The sequence below is a fragment of the Myotis nattereri genome (genome assembly GCF_964212035.1).
Source record: "Myotis nattereri genome assembly, chromosome: 12".
Taxonomy (NCBI): Eukaryota; Metazoa; Chordata; class Mammalia; order Chiroptera; family Vespertilionidae; genus Myotis; species Myotis nattereri.
Window position 1 is genome coordinate 71,447,768 of NC_138087.1, and position 19,655 is coordinate 71,467,422.

General features: G+C 50.4%; 1 protein-coding gene across 1 annotated transcript in view; it reads right to left on the reverse strand.

Moving 5' to 3' along the window:
- Positions 1–3,437: 3,437 nt before the first annotated feature.
- The window catches only part of PAPPA (pappalysin 1), a gene marked incomplete at its 3' end in the record, with an annotated part of 213,316 nt that continues 197,098 nt past the window's right edge, over positions 3,438–19,655 (reverse strand). Inside the window, exons 20-22 of the mRNA XM_081102850.1 lie at positions 16,773–16,844; positions 13,851–13,949; positions 3,438–3,545 (exon numbers count right to left, since the gene is read on the reverse strand). Of these exons, the coding sequence (XP_080958976.1) occupies positions 3,438–3,545; positions 13,851–13,949; positions 16,773–16,844 (279 nt within the window). The remainder of the gene's footprint in view (positions 3,546–13,850; positions 13,950–16,772; positions 16,845–19,655) is intronic.

The following is a 19,655-nucleotide window of genomic DNA, read 5'->3' on the forward strand; positions in this document are numbered from 1 at the left end:
GCACTTGAAGTAGTTCCAGAAAAAAATCACACCACCCAAAACCTCAAAACTGATCACTTGAAAACATGGTTTCCTTTCTTTCTTCCCTCCTTCCTTTCCTTCCTTCTCTCTAACACAGGTAAGACCTATAACAAATGGACAGTTGCAACCAAGTTAACTCACACCTGGAAGGGAGGTGGCTGAAATCTGTCTCAAAGAATCATTTTCCACAAACAGCATTTACGCACTGGCCAGGTGGGACTGAGACCAACAGCACTGTCTAGGCAGCGACACAACCCGCTGCAGCCAGGAGCAGCAGCTGACACCCTCCATCCTCAAAGCCCTGCTCTGCATGAACAATGGTCTCTCCCGTCCATCACACCCATCAGCCACCGAAACAGGCTTCTCAAGGACGGTCTTCCCCTAAGAGGTGGTTGGCACCGAATCTGGGGTGAGGGTGGCAGTGGGGGTGGGGTAATGCAAGTCCTCTGGGCAGGCAGGCAGGGTTGTGGCTTAATAAGGCTTCCCAAGAGAGGGCTTGGAGAGCTGTCTACCTCATCTCCTTCCTTGCTGCTAACAGGCTAATCCTTCTATAGACACAGGACCCCAAGTGCTGACAGACAACAGGGCTTCCTCCTGGTACTCCCTTTTCCTAAACAGGAGATGATGGGAAGATGAGACGATCAGTTTATTCCCAGAAAGAAAATGAAATTGGGTGTCAGTGCACTGCATGAATAGAGCAGACCCAACTCCGCCAAGGTGGGAGGAGGGCCTATTGGTTACACCTCCCATGTGGGCACGAGGCCGGCCACCAATCCAGTAGCCTCTCTTGCCCAATGGCCTTGGCAAAAGGGAATTTGCGAGTGACAGGTTTGAATGATGGTAAGGAGAGACCGGGTGGAAGTTTGCTCAGAGGGCTCAACTCCATCTGGAGATAGAAGGCAGGCTTCAGGAAACTCTACTCAGCTGGAGAAGGTGGGGACAGATAAGGGGGAGAGGGAAAGGAAGAAAGAGGATGGGGGTCCATTTAAGGGAAGCTGGTAAGGTCCATTAGTCATGTTGTCTTGGGGTCTCCAAGGCTTTTTGCATTACTTCCTGGTGTCATAAAGCATCGGGGAGGGCTAACAACGTTATTTTTCTTAGTTCATATCTTCAACCTAATACCACACGGGGTGATAACTCAGAGCAAGAGAGGGGCCTGGAGAGTTGGGAAGAGCTCTTAGACACTGGAGAGGGGTACAGAACGGGATGAAGTCTTCAATTATAATTATTATTTTGCTAATAATTGGCCCTGGTAATTAATTATAGAAAAAAAATGTCCTGAATGAAAATAGGAGTTTGTAAGGAAGAAACATAAAGGATTTGAGCCTGGCCTTAACAATGGTGGCAGCCTCTTCACTCTGGAACTCCGTCTCAGAGTTGGTAATGTAGTGTGAACCACACAAAATTCTAAGCACTGTATCCTTATTTGTGGGCACCTGTGCAAAAAGCACCTTGATAGATTTTTTTAATATCACAAACCACAGATGATGGCCAATAAATGTCTTTTCAAGCATCCTTGATCAGTAGGCAATTGCTGTCGGGAGTGATGAAGGAGCTTTCTGAAGTTCTTGTTGGTCCCCATGGGAGAAAACACTGTAACTAACAATGCCTGCCTCAGAAGCAGGAATGTGTGGATCAGCGCGCATGCCTGGCATATTCCACTCCCATGCTAGACTGTTTTTGTTGGTTGTCTTCTCTAAACTTGAGAGGACTTGATTTACAGCAATCTTTATGGGCTATGTCTGATTCAGACCTTCCTTCGCATTGCCTCACTTTCTCAGTTCCAGGTGTCAGAAATTATGTCAAACTTAACCATTCTCTCCACCTTTTTCTGTATTCATCTCTCCTCATATTCCTCAAAAGGAGTGGATGGAACCTGGCTGAAAAGAGGCAAAGAGGGCCCCAAAGGGGGGGGGGGCTCCTATGGGGTTCTGACTGACTTACTCTGCACTTTTGGAGGTGGAATGTGGGAGAGACGGAAGGGTTGCCCACCCCCAGGTGTGGACGGGAGCACTGGCAGATGGAAGACTATGGGAAACATCATGACCATTCTGGGTTGCTGGGGACCGAGGCTGGCACCCTTGGACTTCCCTCTGATGGCCCCTGGAACACAGTCGAGACTGATCTCATCCAAGATGATTCTCTATTACAGGAGGCTAGCTGCTCAGGGCCACCTCGAGGTCCTCAGGACCAAAGCCCGCTGTAGCCTAGATGGGCAGGAAGGCTCGGTGAAGAAGCATAACTCAAGAGTCCTTACAACTCTAACAGTCCCCGGATGACTCTAGCATCACAGAAACATAACACTGTTCCACTTGATTATGAAATCTAACACTGGCTTAGACATTCTGCACTCTCGCTGAGGGTTCCGACTCCCTTCCAGGGTAAGAAGCCCACCCACAGAGGACCACGCTTCTCTCCATGGGGGGCTAAGGAGGGGTTTCTCTTGCAGGAGGACTAGGGAGTGAGGAGCTATGGGGAAATGGGGGTCACGTTTAAGGCAGACTGTTTGGTTGTGTGGGGTTTTTCCTAACCTAGTCCTATCATCTTGGGTTACTCAATGTATAGGATAGAGCAGCAGGAAAAGTAGCAGCAAATGTGGTCCCAAGGCAAGATTTGGGGAATGGATGGGTTCCGGAGGGATATTATGGCCTCATGCCTCAAGCAGGGGGCTCTTATAATACCTTGACATTGCAATTTTAAGCCATTTCCAGCTTGGCCTTAAACCCTGGAGTTGGGGTAAGTCCCCCATGGCAGCGGGAAAAATCAGGGGGCTTCGTACACTTTGGATTCTTTCTCCCTGGGCCCTACTTTCCTAGAAGGTAGGTGATCAGAGACCATTTCACTTTCGATCCCAAAGGACTGCACCACTGCGCACGTCCTACACATTCTAGGCCTCAGGGTGTGAACTATCTTGGCATCTCAGTACTCGGCCTTAGCAGTTTCTGCAGCTCTTTCTCCCAAGGACAGTGTTGGCTGGGAGCTTGGGAAAGGAAAGATTGACTTTGTTCCAGTCTCTCTCTGCTCAGTCTCCAAAACTGCCCTCACACAGATGTTTGTATGGGTGTGTATGCATGCATGTGTACTAACCACAGATGTGCACATTCCTGGGCACAGAGCATGTTCCTCGCTGCGGTCATGTGACAAATGGTTAGAGTTTTAGGAGGCTCTGGGACTGCATGCTGTGCATGTGATCCATCTAAGACTGTGGGGTGGGATTCTATGCCATTACTTAACATGGCGAGACTTGCTTCGTGCGCCCCCACTATGAGTCCTTCCTGGGTGAAATTAAAGGCAGACCGGTTGGATGCTAAGGATCCCTGGTGTGGAGAGGCCATTCCGTGGAGCAGCTCACTGTGAAATCAATACCAAAGGGATGCGGGTCCTGGCGCTGGGAATTCTTAACTCCTTGTCCTTCCTTAGCCGTGGCTGTATCCCCGGAGGTCTTTCCGGCTGTGTTCTCGGGCCTGGGGGTCCCGACAAGCACAGTCACCTTGTAGGTCACAGGACATAGGGAAGGGAGTGACCTGCGGAGAGAAAGAGAGGGGAGGTGAACCAGGGGTTTGGGTCTCAAGGGATACTTTTCAAAGAGGCAGCTCAGGGGACAATCGCTGGATTGGGGGGACAGCAGATTCAAGTTTGAGTCCTGACTTTGCTTCCCTAGCCCTATGATAGCTTGTATCAAGATCACCAGCGTTATTATCCTAGCAGCTTTCCTTTCTGGTGGCATTTACCATGGGTCAGGCAATGTGCAAAATACTTTGCAAATACGGAAACATCAAACCCTTCGACAACTCTGTAAGACAGATACAAAACAGTCACCATTTCACAGGTGGAGAAACGAAGGCTCAGAAATGGGCAGGCATTCCCCCAAAGTAACAAATGGCAAATCTTGCATTTCCAGTAGGACGAGCCACCTCTCCTTCACCCTCAGGTGCGTAGCTGTAGAAGTGATATGATGAGACTGACTTGCACTATGACCTTTTGGGCTGGATGAAATTGTGGGTGAAGAATTGTAATGCACTATCCCAGAGCTGTTCAGAGAATTGTGAAATGGAATATCTGGTAGGACTGTCGAGGTGATTGGTGAGATGAAGGATGTGAGAGTGTCTTTTAAAAAAACACAGCTCTCTGCACGGATTGGGCATTTCCATTTAGCGAGGCAAGGATGCAAGCCACAAAAGCTCCTCTCAGCAAGCTCAGAGCCAGGGCACCTGACATCCTGTTGGGGACATTTCACATAGAGATTTTGCATAACATTTGGTTGAAGGACCTAGGGAACAGATTTTAGCAAAAGAAAAGCGGGAGGCATACAATGATTTGCTATATGTAGATATTACAAAACCTGGGGAAAAGAAGACATAATGATTTGAAAAAAATTTTAAAAAGAAACAGTGAGAGGCCCTAGTGTCAGTTCCCGCGCCATCCCCTCACGTGCTCTGTGACCTTGGGCTGCCTTCCTTTCTAGAAACAGAGGCAGAGCCCAACCAAGCGAACGTCTTCCCCATGCAGCCAGCGATCTCTTTCCTAAGAGCGCCATGCAGCCCCTGCCTGAGCCCAAGCTGGGCTACCACGAGCCAAGTGGATTTCACCTCATTGCATCATGACATTCACATCGCACTTTCCCCAGAGGGTCCCCCATCTGCGCAGATGGATTTAGTGACCTCATTCGCCTCCTGCCTGGGCAGGGTCTCCAAGTGCTCACAGAGCCTCAGAGAGCTGTGACTCTCTAGCTTGTGGACTCATTCTGTGTAGCTAACTCTTTTTTCTCTGCCTCTTGGCCCATCCTCCCTCCCTTCCCCCAAACCTCTCCCCATGTCCAAATGTACGGATGAGCAGGAAGATTGAGGTATCAGCCCCAGCAGCTCTGTCATCTAACAGTGTGGCCTGGGGCATGTGACAATTTCTCTGCATCTTAGGTAACTCATTCATTAAATGGAAACAGTGAAAGCATACGTGTCCCTGAGGCTGTGGTGAGGGATGAGTGAAGTGACAAAAACCACCTACCACACAGTGCTTGACATATGCTCAGAGTTCAACCATATACCTATTTATGCACATATATAGCTTTCCTCCTCCCTCTCACTTGGTGAGTTAGGAGCATGTCCATCCTGTTCATTCTTGTTTTCCAAGGCCTAATCCATAGAACGAGGGAGTGTATGTTCACTTCTCCTTCTGCCTGACTCCTCCTCTGCACCCACAGCCAGCGTACCCGTTTCCCTAGTCAACCTACACCCGCAGGTGCTTGGTGCTGGGGGAGCCTTCTCACAACTGCCTCTTCCATGCAGTGTCTTTCTGCTCACAACTCCCTGCTGTTCCCTGCTTAGCACCTTTTCTCCCCAACCTCCATGCCCTTATGCAGGCTGTGCCTTCCAATCTAGAATATTCTCCCACAACTGCTTCGCCTCCAGGAGAAGCAAGAGTGTTAGAATGGGAAAAGACACAGAAAACCCTCTAGTCCGGGTGAGGAAACTGAGGCAGAGCTAAGACCAAGTCTAACTGATGGTGAGTGGGGAGAGTTCCATCGTGGGAGCTCAGAGGCCTGGGTGGGCACCCTCAGGCCCCATTCTTGCTGAGCCATTTGGGGAAAAGCCCTTCACTGCCATAACCCCGAGTTTCTACATTTGTAAGAGTGCGATTAAAAAAGCACCATATTTCATATGGTTGTGAGGATCAAATAAGAAGAAATATGCAAAAGCCCTAGCACATGGCCTAACACTCAGGAGATGCTTAATGCTAAATACACGTGTGCTGACTCGGATTTCCCACCAGCTCCAATTTCACCGTCTGTGACACCTTTCCTGCCTATTGCCCCCCCACCCCACCCCACCTCCCCCACCCCCCCCCCCACCTCCCAGACTTGGGCAGCCTCTTTGTCCTCAACTCACCCATCCCTTTATCTGTCCCATTCTGCTGCCCTTGCCCACATCCTAACGTTACAATGATCCAGTTACCTCTAATGTCTCCTGCACAATTCTCTCCATAACTCTTTTCCATCGGGCACTACGTCCCACGAGGGACTGTTTCAGTCTGGTTTCTCTCTCATGCATCCTGCCTCACCTCACACAAGCAAAAACTCAACAGGTACTATCTCTTCAACTAAGACTCAAAGTCCTTACCACGGGGTCAAGGCCTTGCAGGACCTGCTCTCCAACGCTTCCTAGACCTCACCTGCCCCCCTTTGTCCCCACACTCCTTGCGGCTTGTTTATTTATGGACTGGTTCCTCAAATACTCCGAGTGCTTTCCCACTTCTAAGTCTTTAGCCATTAATGGCCCTCCACCCTGCTCTCTCCCCTGGCAGCTCATTCACTCTGCAGGTCTCATCTCCCCCCTCACTGGCCTGACCAATGGCACCCTGACCTCCATCCCATCTCCCAGCACCCCGTCTCCATGCTCCTCGTACTGAAGCACTTCTCACTTGTACACCAGCTCAGTTGAGGCAGGGATCATGTCTGCTTTGAACTGAGTCTTTATATACAGAGATCAGGTGCTCTATGAACCCAGAGATGGAGGGACAGATGGACGCACGGATAAATATCCAGAAGCACACAGGCCAGGCAGCCTCTGCTCTTGCCCTCGCTGTCTGGGTGACTTGGCACAAGCCCCTGCCCTTCCCTAAGCTTCGGTTTCCCCATCTTATGTTAAGATTGGATGTTAATGTTCGGGACCTTTCTGTCTCTCTGAAAGTCCTCAATCTGAGAAAGACAGAAGGCAACTCCTGGGCAGAAAGTACCTAGAGATGCACATTCTGCACACGCTCCTTGCGTGCTCCCCGTCCTGCCACGCCCAGTTCCACCAGCTTCTCCTCGGCCATCAGGTTCCAGGACCTTGCCTCCAGCTGGTTTCTCAGGCCGGTCTGGTCACCCTGGCTCTGTGGGTGTGAGTGACCGTTCTCTCTCCTCCCGGGTCAGCCCAGGCCGTTTCAGCATTTTTCCCAAAGAAATGTGTCTGGCACCTAAGGAAGGAACCCCACATAGAACACAGCCAAGTCTAGAAGGTTTGCTCTCAGGGGCAGGTCTGCAGACAGGCAGCTCCTCGTCTCCACCACATGCTGAAGTGCGGCTGCGTTTACTGAGCCCTCCAAGGAGTTTGGGAGCAGACAAGCCCAGCTTGGGGTGGGCACTGCATGGCTTGGGCGAGTCCTTGGCACCCTGTGGACTCACCCCCCCCCACCCCCCGTCTGTAAGATGAGGGTCTTCATAAATACCTTGCAAGATTCTGGGAAGGAGTAATGAAATAATGTTGCCTCCAAACTAGCTTGCAGGTGCCCAGTGCCTTGTCCCCTCCTCCTGCCCTTCGCTCTCCTCTGTGGGAACTGCCTGTCCTGAGCTCTCTCTGCACAAGTGCCCTCCTGATCAAGGGCCTACACCTGGGAAGAGAAGGGAGGCAGTGGCCAGTCCCCCACCCTCCCAGGTGCTCCTGGGCCTGACCTAGATGAGACTGGTGAAGCCCATGTGTGCAGGTCCACAGCAGTGAACACTTTACACACATGCACATGCACACATGCATGCAAGCACATGCACATACACGCATGCACACACATTCGTACAGGTTCATAGCAGTGAACACCACTTTCCACACACACACGTGTGTGCACACACACATGCACGTTAGCATTTCCTGAGGGCCTTCCACTTGCAGATGACTGCCACCTGCTAGCATGCGGACCCCACACCACCTCATGAGGCTGTCGTTATTAGCTGCCCGTCTTGCAGATGAGAAAATAGAAGCCTCAGAATGTTTACAACAAAGCACAGCCGCCCTGGGCTTCACAGCCCATCGATTAGTAGATGATGCAGGATTCCAAACCCACTCAAACACTGAGCTTTCAGCGAGTGAGTCAGGGCGAGGTGCCTGCCTCACCACATGGCCGCCAACTACTGCTTTGCCAGATAGACAATAGCCCCTTCTCCCTTACATGTCTGGCCCTCAGTCAACACAATGTGCACTACTGCACTCACCCTTCCCAACAGCTCTACTAAGACAGCTATTCTGACCATCCCTGTCCTACAGCGCGGAGGAAACTCAGATGCCAAAAGGTGAGTCACTGGTTGGCAAGTAGCCTGGGTTCTGCATCCCTGTTTGTAACCATTCCTCCCTCCTGTCTCCCAAATGGCAGGCAGAGTGGGAGTCAGGGTCCCCTTTTCACAGAGAAAGAAAGTAGGGCATCCTGAGTTTCATCCTGATAAAGTCAGTGCTCAGCAGAAATCCTAGGCCCCTGCCTCCCCCAGTAGCTGCCCGCCTTCTCCCTGACATGGCCTCCCAAGAAAGCCTACCATGAAGGCACAAGCCCTGCAGTGGCCAGTTTACATCTGGGACACCTAGTGCTGTGTGGATAGGCCCCCCCAGAAATGCTGGGCCGCCCACTCTGGCATTCTGTCAACAAGCCCAGGTCAATGACGAAGGGCCAGGATTCTCCCCTTTTTGCCTCTGGGCTGAGGATGTCGTTCAGGCCAGGCGTTTCTTCCCCTGGGTGAGCTGCCTGGGCTGACACCTCCATGCACGTGTGTGAGCAGCTCAGGAATGCAGGCTGAGAAAATGTACCACAAGGCCCTGGCCGCAGATCTCCTCTGAGGCTGGGAGACAGGCAGGGGCTGGATTATACGCAGACTCTGCAGGGAGATCCCCAGCGGCAAGTGTACAGTCGGAGGAGTGAGAGGCACCCGGGACTGTAGGTCAGATAGCCCTGTCTGTCCACTGCCCACTGTGGGACTTGGTCAGGTCACGTGGCCACTCTGGGTGTCAGGGCATTCATAGTGTTGATGGAAAGATTTACGGAGACCAAGGAGACTATGGGGAGGATGTTGAGTCTGAGGACTCCCCTGCAAGCTTCTTGGGGGTAGTAGCATGGATTCATGCCTGGTGGAGGGCATGGAACAGTCCATGAGTACAGAGGGTGGTTTCAATGTGAATAAGTGGAGGATAAAATGGAGGAAAAGTGTGGTAAAGCAGAGAAAAGCACCAGCCTAGACCCAAAGGAGACACGGGTTTGATTTCTCACCCTCTTACTGACTGAGTGTATGTCATCAAACAAGCGACTTCCCCTCTGGGGCTTCAGTGTCTCTGTCTGTAAAACGGAGGTCATGGCAGTCCTGCCGCACAGGATTTTGGATAAAGTATAAAATTCAGGTAAAGCATTTAGCATAGTGCAGGGCATGTACTATGTGCTCGATGATGATGGTGGCGATGGTGATCTTGGAATTGATGGTAGTGTTGATGATGTGGTGATAATGGTAGTGATGATAGTATTGACAATGGTTATGATGATACTAACTTTTCAGGATGGAAAAGCTAAATGAGTGTCTAATTCATCCACATGAAAAAGTCAGACCTACACCCCAGATGAAGAAATCATAGCGTCCCAGAAGCTAGTGATTTTTGGACAGGGGGGATTAGTCTAATCTGCTTAGTCATATGCCTGTTATCCTTATAAACCTTCCAAGCTAGGCACATCTGTCACCTCTTCCAGGAAGCCTTCTAGAACCTTCTAGGCTGGTTCAGTGTTTAAAATCATTGACAACCCCCATGGCTCTCTGGATAAAACTCAAATTCCCTGCTTGGCCTATATCAGTCTTGCCCATCCCTCTAGGCTCATGTCTTGCCCATTCCCTGCTTGCCCTGTGCTCCCACCACATGCAAGGAACCATACTTCCCTTCGTGCTCTCTCCTACGTCTGGGTTTTTGCACAGACCATGCCCTTGGCCAGAAGCCCCCTTCTCTCTCATCCTTGTGTCTGGTCATCGCCCTACTTTTCTGACCTGGGGAAGACCTCCTGCACCTTTCCTGTCTGCTCTGGTGTTGCCCTCTCTGGAAGCTTACTGATTCCCCTCACCTGCGGTGTCTCCATGAGCAGGGACGATACTCTCAGTGCCCACAAGTCCACAAGACGCGAGCTCAGCATGGCTGAGCCCCAGTCCGTCTTGCTCATGGCCTAGACCAGTGTTATCACACGGCATCAGAACCTGGGGTTCATCAGGAATCAAATCAAATGCATGCTCTTGCCCTCCTGAAGTTTTCATTCTAGCAGCAAGAAGGGCAGGGGTTACCAGATAATCAATAATGTATACGTTTTGTAGTACGTGCCAACATGCTAAGTGTCACGGAAGGAAAAAGGAGTGGAAGCCAAGGCAATTGGGTGTGGGAGTGCCAGGGGGGATAGAAGGTGGGTGGCCAGGGCGGGGCTCCTTGAGAACGTGGCACTCAGGCAAAAAGACCTGCAGGAGGTGTGGGGGAGTCATGAGGAGGAATGGAGAAGAAGGTTCTCAGCCAAAGGAACAACCATGCAGGAGGCCATGTAGAGTATACTGAGACATGAATCTAATCCAAATGTCAAGCAATAAAAAGCTGGGGTGAACTAGCCTGCCCAAGGGCACAGAGCTAAGTGGCAGCCTGGGACTGCACCTCCCTTCCCAGGCATCTTCTAGAGTCAGTCTCCCAGTTGCCTGGAACATGACCAGGATGGTGGTCCCAGGCCACCACACCTCAGGCAGCCTGGGTGTGCCGATGCATGAAGGTGATTTCCCCTCCTCTGTTACGGCTCCACGTGCGCTTACTTAGAATGACTGCAATTATGAAGGAATACTTGTTGCTGTTGTTATGAGGGGAAACTGCTGAAGCAACCGCTCTGGAAATCTGCTCTGTATTGGAGACTTTAGGCTCCACCAGGAAAATAATACACTGACACGCTGGGAAGCTGAGTCCCGCCCCTTCCTGTCTGCCTCGCGCTGCAGACAGGTGTCTGGGTGAGAAACTGGTCACCCCTGTCAGACCGAGTTTCCTGCACTGTCTTGCTCTTGTCTGTCAGCCGGGCCCAGGTCACACAAGGCAGATGTGGGAAACAGCTGGTGTCTGCAGAGACAAACAAGGGAGGAAGGATGGAGGGAGCAGACAGACATCCTTCTGGGCCAAGTGACTGGGAGGCCCCAGCCCTGGGGACCGGGGAGAGGGTTAGGTGGAGAGTTGGCGAGAAGGAAGTCTGGGAGAAGGTGCTGAGCGCTGAACCCTGAGCCCGAAGTTCATACCCTGGACTCAGTCCAGGAGGACTGAGAAGCGAGAAGCCCACCCACCAGGGGAAGGGCAAGTGCAAGCCCGGAGCAGCGAGAGGTCCAGACCGGGTGCAGAGGCAGGGCTGTGTGGTGAGGAGTCACTGGGGTCGCATCTCAGCTCTACCACTTCCTGGCTGCATGGCCTAACCTCTTAAGCCTGAGCTGCATTATCTGTAAAATGAGGACACAAAGGCAACACCTACAACGGGCTACTGTGCCGACAAAGTGAATTGACACATGTGAAAGCAGTTAGCGCCATGCTTGGCAAATAGCAAGCTTTCGACAAATAGCAGCTACATTATTTGTTTGTAGTCGGGAAAGGCGAAATCCTAATAAGTTCTGTCACCTCGTACAGATGATCCCGCCTCTCTGAGCCTCAGCTGTCTACATGGTTGAGTGGTCCTGGGGTCTAAGGATGGTATTATGCACAGAGATTCCAACCCATGGCCAGGACATACGTGTACTCAATTAATGGCATTGCTGTACTTGGAAAGGTGCAGGAAGCAAGTCTGCCCACTCAACAAGTATCTGAGTGCCAGTCTGGGTGCTCATAGTCAGGGAATGTCCCCTGATATGTGTCCGGGGCCAAGAGTTCAGGTGGGACCACCAGGTAAGGGTAGGGAGGGGAGGAGAGGAAGGAATCTGGCCCCTGTCCTGCTCTCAGAGGCTTCCTGCTGTGGAAACTGGAGACAGAAAGCAGGAAGTTTTTCCACTCGGGGAAACTCCTGTCTGGGGCGTCAGGGATGATTGGCAAGGCTGGGAGCCTCCGCTACTCCCCACCCGGTCTTTGCTGCTGGGAAAAGCGGCTTCCACCTTGCCAAGGGGAGGGGTCCCACACCCCAGGTTCCTTGGCAGTCTGGGTTGACAGTGAACTGTCTGCAACTGGAAGGGAGAAGGTCATGCCCGGGTGCTCTGAGGACACGGCCCTATCCCCACCTGCTTTCCTCTTTGGAGACTCAGCCCGTGCGGGAGAAAGCTGGGCCTGTGAGTCAGACAGAACTGGGTTGGAATGGGAGCCTCGGCGCTCATGGCCAAGTGAACTCAAGCGAGTCCCGCAGGTACTCGGAGCCAAAACTGGCTCACCTGTGCGACGGGGCGACTAGCACCCTGCCGGGCTGAGATGAGGGTTAAAGAAGGTGACGGAGGACAAGTGTCTGACCGTGTCTGGCATATTCGGCAGCTCACTTAGGGGTATTTTATCTTCTTATATATTTTCTCCACCTCTCATCTCTAGAAGCCAGTTTATTGCAGGGAGTAGATGAGTGTTTACAAGAGAAAGTAGAAAGTTTTCAAGAAGTTGGAATTTATGTAGACGTCAAACTGAGAGAGGAAGAATGACTTTAATTCGGGACCCCTTTCTTCTCCAGAAGAAACACCTCCAGGAATCTCGCACCTGAAGAAAGGCCCAATCTCTTCCTAACAGCTGATCACTAAGGTTGAGCCTTGTGCACAGTAAGAGAGGCCCCTAGGCTCCAATCCACAGGCCACACACAGTTCTCACAGCCTGCCCCAACCTGTGCCCCCTCACCCGGACACTCCCAGTCCAGGTCTCAACACAAACATCACCTCCTCAGGGAGATAGATGCTGACGGGCACACTGTTCTCCGTGAGATCCCGTGCCTCTCCTTCACTGCCTCTCCCACCAGGTGATAAATGCCTGTCCTGTTCCTCACTGCCTCATGTCTCCTGACCTTCACAGGCCGTGAGCTTCGCAAGGGAGGCGTGCGCAGGGCCCGGGCCATGCTGGTTCCCAGGTGCACAATGAAATTGCATCTCCCTGCAGGAAGGAAGCCTGGCCGCCTGCATTCCGGAGCCTTGGCTTATAGGAAGGACAGTTTAAAGTGGGAGAAGGGAGCCTTTTTAACACACCAAAAGCCAAAATTAATGTATAACGTGGGTGGGAAAGGAAGAAAGAGTGAGTAGATCAAATGACATCTGAGATCAGGTGATTTTTCAGATCAGTTGTAGATGAGTATAAAATAGAGATCGTTTCCCATTGTCTCAATGATCACAAGAATAATTCTCAACTCAGTGGCCCAGGTCGACCACCGTTCTCCTTGCTCTTGGCTGGGCCCAAACTCTGGTCCCAGCGCTGGCCAGGAGGAAGGTGGGCATGGCCGCCCTCTGTGAGTGATACGTACTTCAGCCCAATGTTTCAGTTTTACTATAAACACTTGAATCACTCCTGGTGCACAAAGGAAGAGAATCACAACCAAGACTCATTGTACAGGTGTGAACAGCAAGAGAGGTTATGATGCTCGACGGCCATGACGGACCTTATTGGGAATGTCCCACCTTCTCTCTTCCCCTCGACCTCAGCCATCACCGCAGAAGGGCATGTTCTCTGCAGGACTTTTCATGGCAATCTCTGTCTCTGATGCCATTTCCCTGGTCACCACCCCCACTCCTTCCCCTCAACCCTCAAAATGCAGCATCGAATATGAGCCTCCTGCAGAGCCTTCTCCACCTCTAGCCTGAGCCTCCACAGCACCCTGTTCTTCCCTTTAAAAGTATGTATTACACTTTCACTTGTCAAAGCTTTCAGGGTAAGGGACCACATCTGCAAAAATCATCCATGAGCCTCCAAACCTTGCTCAGGGTCCAAGCACATGACATTAGCTCCACTACTGGCTAAAAGGATAAAAAGCACAAGACGATATGATACAGTACAATACAATACAGCTTGTAGGCAAGCGCTGGCACAACCAGAACAATGGGTTGTCCAACAGGTAGGGGTCATCCTGGCCCAGTAAGCTGGGCTGCTGGGGAGGAGGGTACTGCCTACCTTTTTGGTCTTCACCGTGGACGTGCAGCAGTCCCCACCGTCGTAGTTGCAGAAGGCTCTGTTGTTGATGGCATCACAGTAATTGTCTCCCATGAAGGGCTATAGGAGGAGAGAGGCAGGAAGGAAAGGTGCCTTGTTAGCATCCTAAAGCAAAGGTGGGAGTGGCAGGCACAGGTCTGTAATCATTTAGCCGTCTCTCATCTCCCAAACCGCTTCCTGGCTTCAGATCCCAACACCCGCTTGGACAAGTCAATACTTCTACATGTATAAAGAGTCTTATATAGCCAAATTTTTCCCAATTAAAGTATGGTTGCCCTGGGAGACACACTCCTGTATGTCTTACATCTTCCTAAAGAAGGGGGCTCATTTTACTTGAAGAAATGATAAGCCAAGTTGAGTCCCCTTGCCCCACTTTTACTGGTAGGAGGTAATTTAAAAACAATTTATAATAAAATATATGCAAATATATTAGGAAACTGAGTGTGAACTGCCCAAAGAACCACTCTCTAACTGGCCAATCTCAACACGGAGAGGGGCTATGGGAGAAAGGTCCATGAGACCTTTTGAGTAGAGTGGGAGGAGTTGGCCTAATCAGAGAGCTTCGTGAAGGTGTCCCTGAGGAAAGGACGTTTTGGCTGAGTTTGGGAGATGGGTGGGAGTTAATCAGATAGGAATGGAGAAGGGAGAATTTCCAGATAAAGGGGCATGTGCAAAGATCTGCTACTTAGAGCTTTCTCCTGTCCAGTATTTCTCATGCTGCTACTTCCAACAATGGAAGCAATTCATTCTTCAAGATCCAGCTCCAACATGATCCCTCTAAAATGCCTTCCCTGACACCCCCAAGACGTTCTGCCCTCTTGCGGTTTCCTGTCTGCTTCCTTTACTATTCTGTGAGTTCCTTATGGACAGGAATGTGTGTCATCCATTGGTCTTGCCCCTATTTCCCAGCAAAATGCCTGGAAATTTGAGCAAAACTTTGTATGTGTTCCTTGAGTGTTCATTTAGTAAAATGATGGACGATGGAGGCACACACATGGCTGAATGGATGCATGGATAGATGGAGGGCAAAAAGACTCCACAGGTGAACCAGGGAGCACAGTGACTGTTCTCACTTGGCTGAGATCATTTTATTCTCAGAACCAAGAGTCGTGTCCGGCACATAATAGTCACTCAGTGAGGCTGTGATGACTGAGCGAGCGAATGACCACTTTGGACACAGCTTGGGGTAGAGGGCTGGGGGCACAGTGTCTCAAACCCTTTCTGGATCTTGGCTACCTCTCCACCCTCCAGGTGGATGCCCCCTCCCTAGACCCAGCCTTTGTATCTCTTCTAAGTATCCCTTTCTGCCCCAGACAAGAGGCCAACTATTGGCGCTAAGCTCAGGAAGAAAGGAGACGAGGGGCACCTGCAAGGGCAAGGGTGATAAGCATCACTGGCAGGGTTCAGAGCCTGACAGGTGAGGGTCTTGCAGGTCCCAGTGCTGAGTCAAAGGAGGGATCGAATTCTGCTGTCACACTGGTGGCCCAGACCGCCGACTCAGCAGGACGCCTGCCCAGGTAACCCAAGCTCCCTTTTCCCGAAATGCTGGACTGATCCAGGGAGATGGGAAGAAGCAACAACCACATGGCCGTGGCCTTGATGGTTGCTGTCCCGTGCTGACTCTTGGGGGAATGGGGTTCTTAAAGGCTCCAGTGCCACAGGAGAAGATGCCACAGGAGGTCCCTAGCCAATACATAGACAAAAATGTGTGACCCAGGGACTGTCTTGTGACACAGGGCAGGGGATGGTTCAAGAGTAGGAGGTGACCTACTGGGAAAGAAAGAGCACCCGAATGGAAGCCAGGAGCCCTAGGCTCATGTCTGGCTCTGTGTCTGTTATGCTGTGCCACCTTGGGCCAGTCCATCCCCTCTCTGGCCACAATGTCCAGTTTATACAACAAAAGAACAGGATGAGACACACTAAGCACCCTTCCAGTTGGGGCATTCTATCACAATTTAGCCCAACCACCCACCATCTAGGTCTCCGTTCCCCATCTTTAGATTAAAAGGTCAGGTTTAGGTCACCTAGAAGAGCATTTCTGGTTCTGACATTCTAAGAATTTCATCGAATACAACTTTTCCTAGAGCACAGTCCAGTCCTCTCCAACTGCCTTTTCCTGAGCGGGCTCTGGGGGACCACGGAGATTTGGACATCCACCTGGATGGAATTCAGGGTCTCTTCACCACCAGCTGAGCAGAACCACAGGGCATGGGGCACACAGACGCGTCTTCTAGTTTTACGAAAAGCCCCTCTTGAGAACAAAGATGACATCCCCAGTACTCTGCCCTCCCCAAGCTTGTCGCTGATACACAGAGACAAAGCTCCATGGTGCCAAGTCCCAGGGCGTGGCTGTGACTCCGAATTGAAGGGTCAGAGAGCATCCTGGTTCTGTTATCCATTAACCATATTTCAGCTCAGTGGCTGGGTCTAAGGGGTTGAAGAGCAAGTGAGTGACATGTATATCGCAGAAGGATGTGACCTGTAAGATGCTCACCATAAAGTAGGAATGGAAAACACCTGCCTCACATGGTTCTGTGAAGGTTAAATGTGAACATGCTGGTAAAACCCCGCATATTACAGATGCCAAATCAATACGGCTTCCCTGCCACCCTCACTCAGAAATGCACTATTATGCTGAATGCAGGGTTAGGAGGCAGAACAACCTGGATCGGAATCCTGGTTGTTACCCAGTAAACATATTTTTGAGTATGTTTGTTGGTATCTCTGTGCCTCAATTCCACCAGCTGTAGAATAGGATTGCTGATTTCTGGCCAGGAGGCCAGTTAAAGGGATATTTACAACATTTAGCAGGTACAGTAAATGGTAGCCATGATTAACACACCGATAACATTAGTAACAGTAGGGTCATTTCCGCGGACTCACCTCACAGCCTTTGACACAGTGGATCACAGCAGGGTGAGGGTACCACTTGAGGCCAGCCGTGCAGACGACTCTCTGTAGAGACAGAGACGGGTCAGATGGGTTTGGTTCTGGGAGGGAGCATGTCTTTTCTGGCACCACATTCCACCACCCCACCTCTTTCTGGATCTTCCAAGTTCTGACCTCCCCTTAGGAATTACATGGAGAAACTGCCCAGGTACTCGCAATAGCAGGAGCCATAAGATTAAAGTAACACTTGTGTTCGCTGTAGGTGTCCTGAGCCTGTATTTCCCTGGCAGGAATAGGGCTGACAAGAAGCAGAACTGAGGGATGGAGACAAGATCAGAAAGGCCTTTCAGAAAATTTGTGGCTCATCTTTGACCCATGGACAGAGTTGGGGGTAAGGTGGGGGGAAGGAGGAAGAGTAGAGAAAGAGGAGGAAGAAGGTAAGGAGGGAGGGAGAGAGAGTGGTGTGTGTATACAAGTGTGTGCATGTCCGTGTGTGTGCATATAACTATATGTGTGTGTATGTGGGGAATGGTTGGAGCAGGGAGAATGCGGACACTGAGGACCACTGCCCAGGGCCACTGTGGGAGCTCTTTAAAAAGGCACATACTTTGGGGCCGCCTTGCATCTAATAAATCCAAACCTCTGAGGTTCAGGGCTTCGGACTGTCCCTTTTAAAAACCAGCCTCCCGGTGATTCTGGTCCACAATGCTGTGTGAGAGCCGGAGGATGAACGAACTAACCTTGGATTCGGAACCCGTGGAGACAGAGAACCCTTCGGGCTTCCACTGGCTTCCCTGCTATATGGGCCTGCTCACACTTCCCTGAGGTGGCCCACACTTCCCTTCTTTATCCCTGCGACTTTGTTCCTGCTGCTCTCCTTCCCCAAACAGCTTGTCCTCATCTTTTCACCTGGAGAATCTTTCGTTATCTCTGAACTTTCTGCTACAGACTCCCTGCCTCTGTGCTGCTCTCCCCTCCCCCACCCTCAGGCAGAGCTGACAGGTATGCATATGTGTATTTATTTATAGCCTCCTTTAATAACAATTGCTGTTATGATAATGACAACTAAAATGCATGGAGTGCATGCACAGTACTAACTGCTTTATGTATGATCTTATTTCTTTCTTGCCAGGCAGTGAGGTGGGCATTACTCTCAGGTCATAAGGACAATAATTCCCTAGGCTCCATAGCGGTGACGTGGAGAAACCAGGATTTGAAACCTAGCAGTCGCTTTGGAAATAATTTAAGGCAGCTCAGAGCATAACATCCAACATGCGGATAATTTTTAAAGTAGATGAAAAAAGAAAGATAAAACTAGGGAAATAAAATAGCATCAGGAATGGGGCTAATGTAACCATCCTAGAAGCTCCCTTCTCTAGTCTACAATAAATGACTGTTTTCCATTCCAGATTAACAATGATTTCTTTTAAAAAGTAAAAAATGAGATAAAAATGACCTGGAGGCAAATGCTTAGATTTGTAGTGAGAAGTAACTGTTTCAGGAGCCAGCCACGGAAGTCTATATGATTGGGGCTTGCTCTCCTGGCTGAGAGCCAGTTGATAAATTTTAATTAAGAAATAGCCCAGTCAGTGGGGATCAGTGGTTGAGGGTTGACCTATTCAGGGTTGAATTCCAGGTCAGGGCACATGCTGAGGTTGTGGACTTAATCCCCAGTAGGGGGTGTGCAGCAGGCAACTGATCAATGATTCTTACTGATATTTCTCTCTCCTTCTCCCTCTGAAATCAATAAAAATATATTTTAAAAAAGAAACAGTCACATGGTCAGAATGTGGAAAAGCCATGTGACTGGCTCATTCTCTCCCTGAGGGCAGACCTATCTGGAACCCAAATAGTAGTTAGGTTTCTTGGCGAGCTTGGAACTGAGGTCACATGACTCCGAGATCTGGCTGAGACTGGGATGGGCGCCTTTCTCCTCTACCACACTGCATCTCTGGTTCACCTTGGATCTCCCAGGCCTAGGATGGTGCCTGGCACATGGAGGAAGCCTAGGAAGTATTTATGTTAAAAATAAATGAACGGATCCATCTCAGGATAGAGATGATTTTGTCGATGGACTGTATTTTCTCGTCTTCCCCCTTCTCCTAGACCCATGGTCGGCAAACCGCGGCTTATAAACCACATGCGGCTCTTTGGCCCCTTGAGTGCGGCTCTTCCACAAAATACCACGTGCGGGCGCACACGTACAGTGCGATTGAAACTTTGTGGCCCATGCGCAGAAGTCGGTATTTTGTGGAAGAGCCAGTATTTTGTGGAAGAGCCACACTCAAGGGGCCAAAGAGCCGCATGTGGCTTGCGAGCCGCGGTTTGCCGAGCCGCAGTTTGCCGACCACTGTCCTAGGCCTAGAGCCGTGGTAGGCAAACTGTGGCTCGCGAGCCACATGCGGCTCTTTGGCCCCTTGAGTATGGCTCTTCCTAAGCCTTAGGAGTACCCTAATTAAATTAATAACAATGTACCCACCTATATAGTTTAAGTTTAAAAAATTTGGCTCTCAAAAGAAATTTCAATCATTGTACTGTTGATATTTGGCTCTGTTGACTAATGAGTTTGCCAACTACTGACCTAGAGCATCAGTACATTTACTATGCCTACCACAGTGTCTAGTTTAGAGAACCAGTTAAGTGTAGAATGAATTAAAGATCTTGGACAAACAGCCTACTTTGAAAATCTGCCAGTAGTCTTGAAATGTGAACTCTATCTGGCTCCCTACTGCCTCTATTGACAAGTCTGCCTTCTCCCAATAGATATACGCAAAGCAATATATGGGAAGGACCTTGGGTGCTGAGGTATGACAGACGTGGTTGCAATTCTTACTTAAAATTGCTCTGTAAATTTCCTCTTGGAGACGTGGTTCTCCC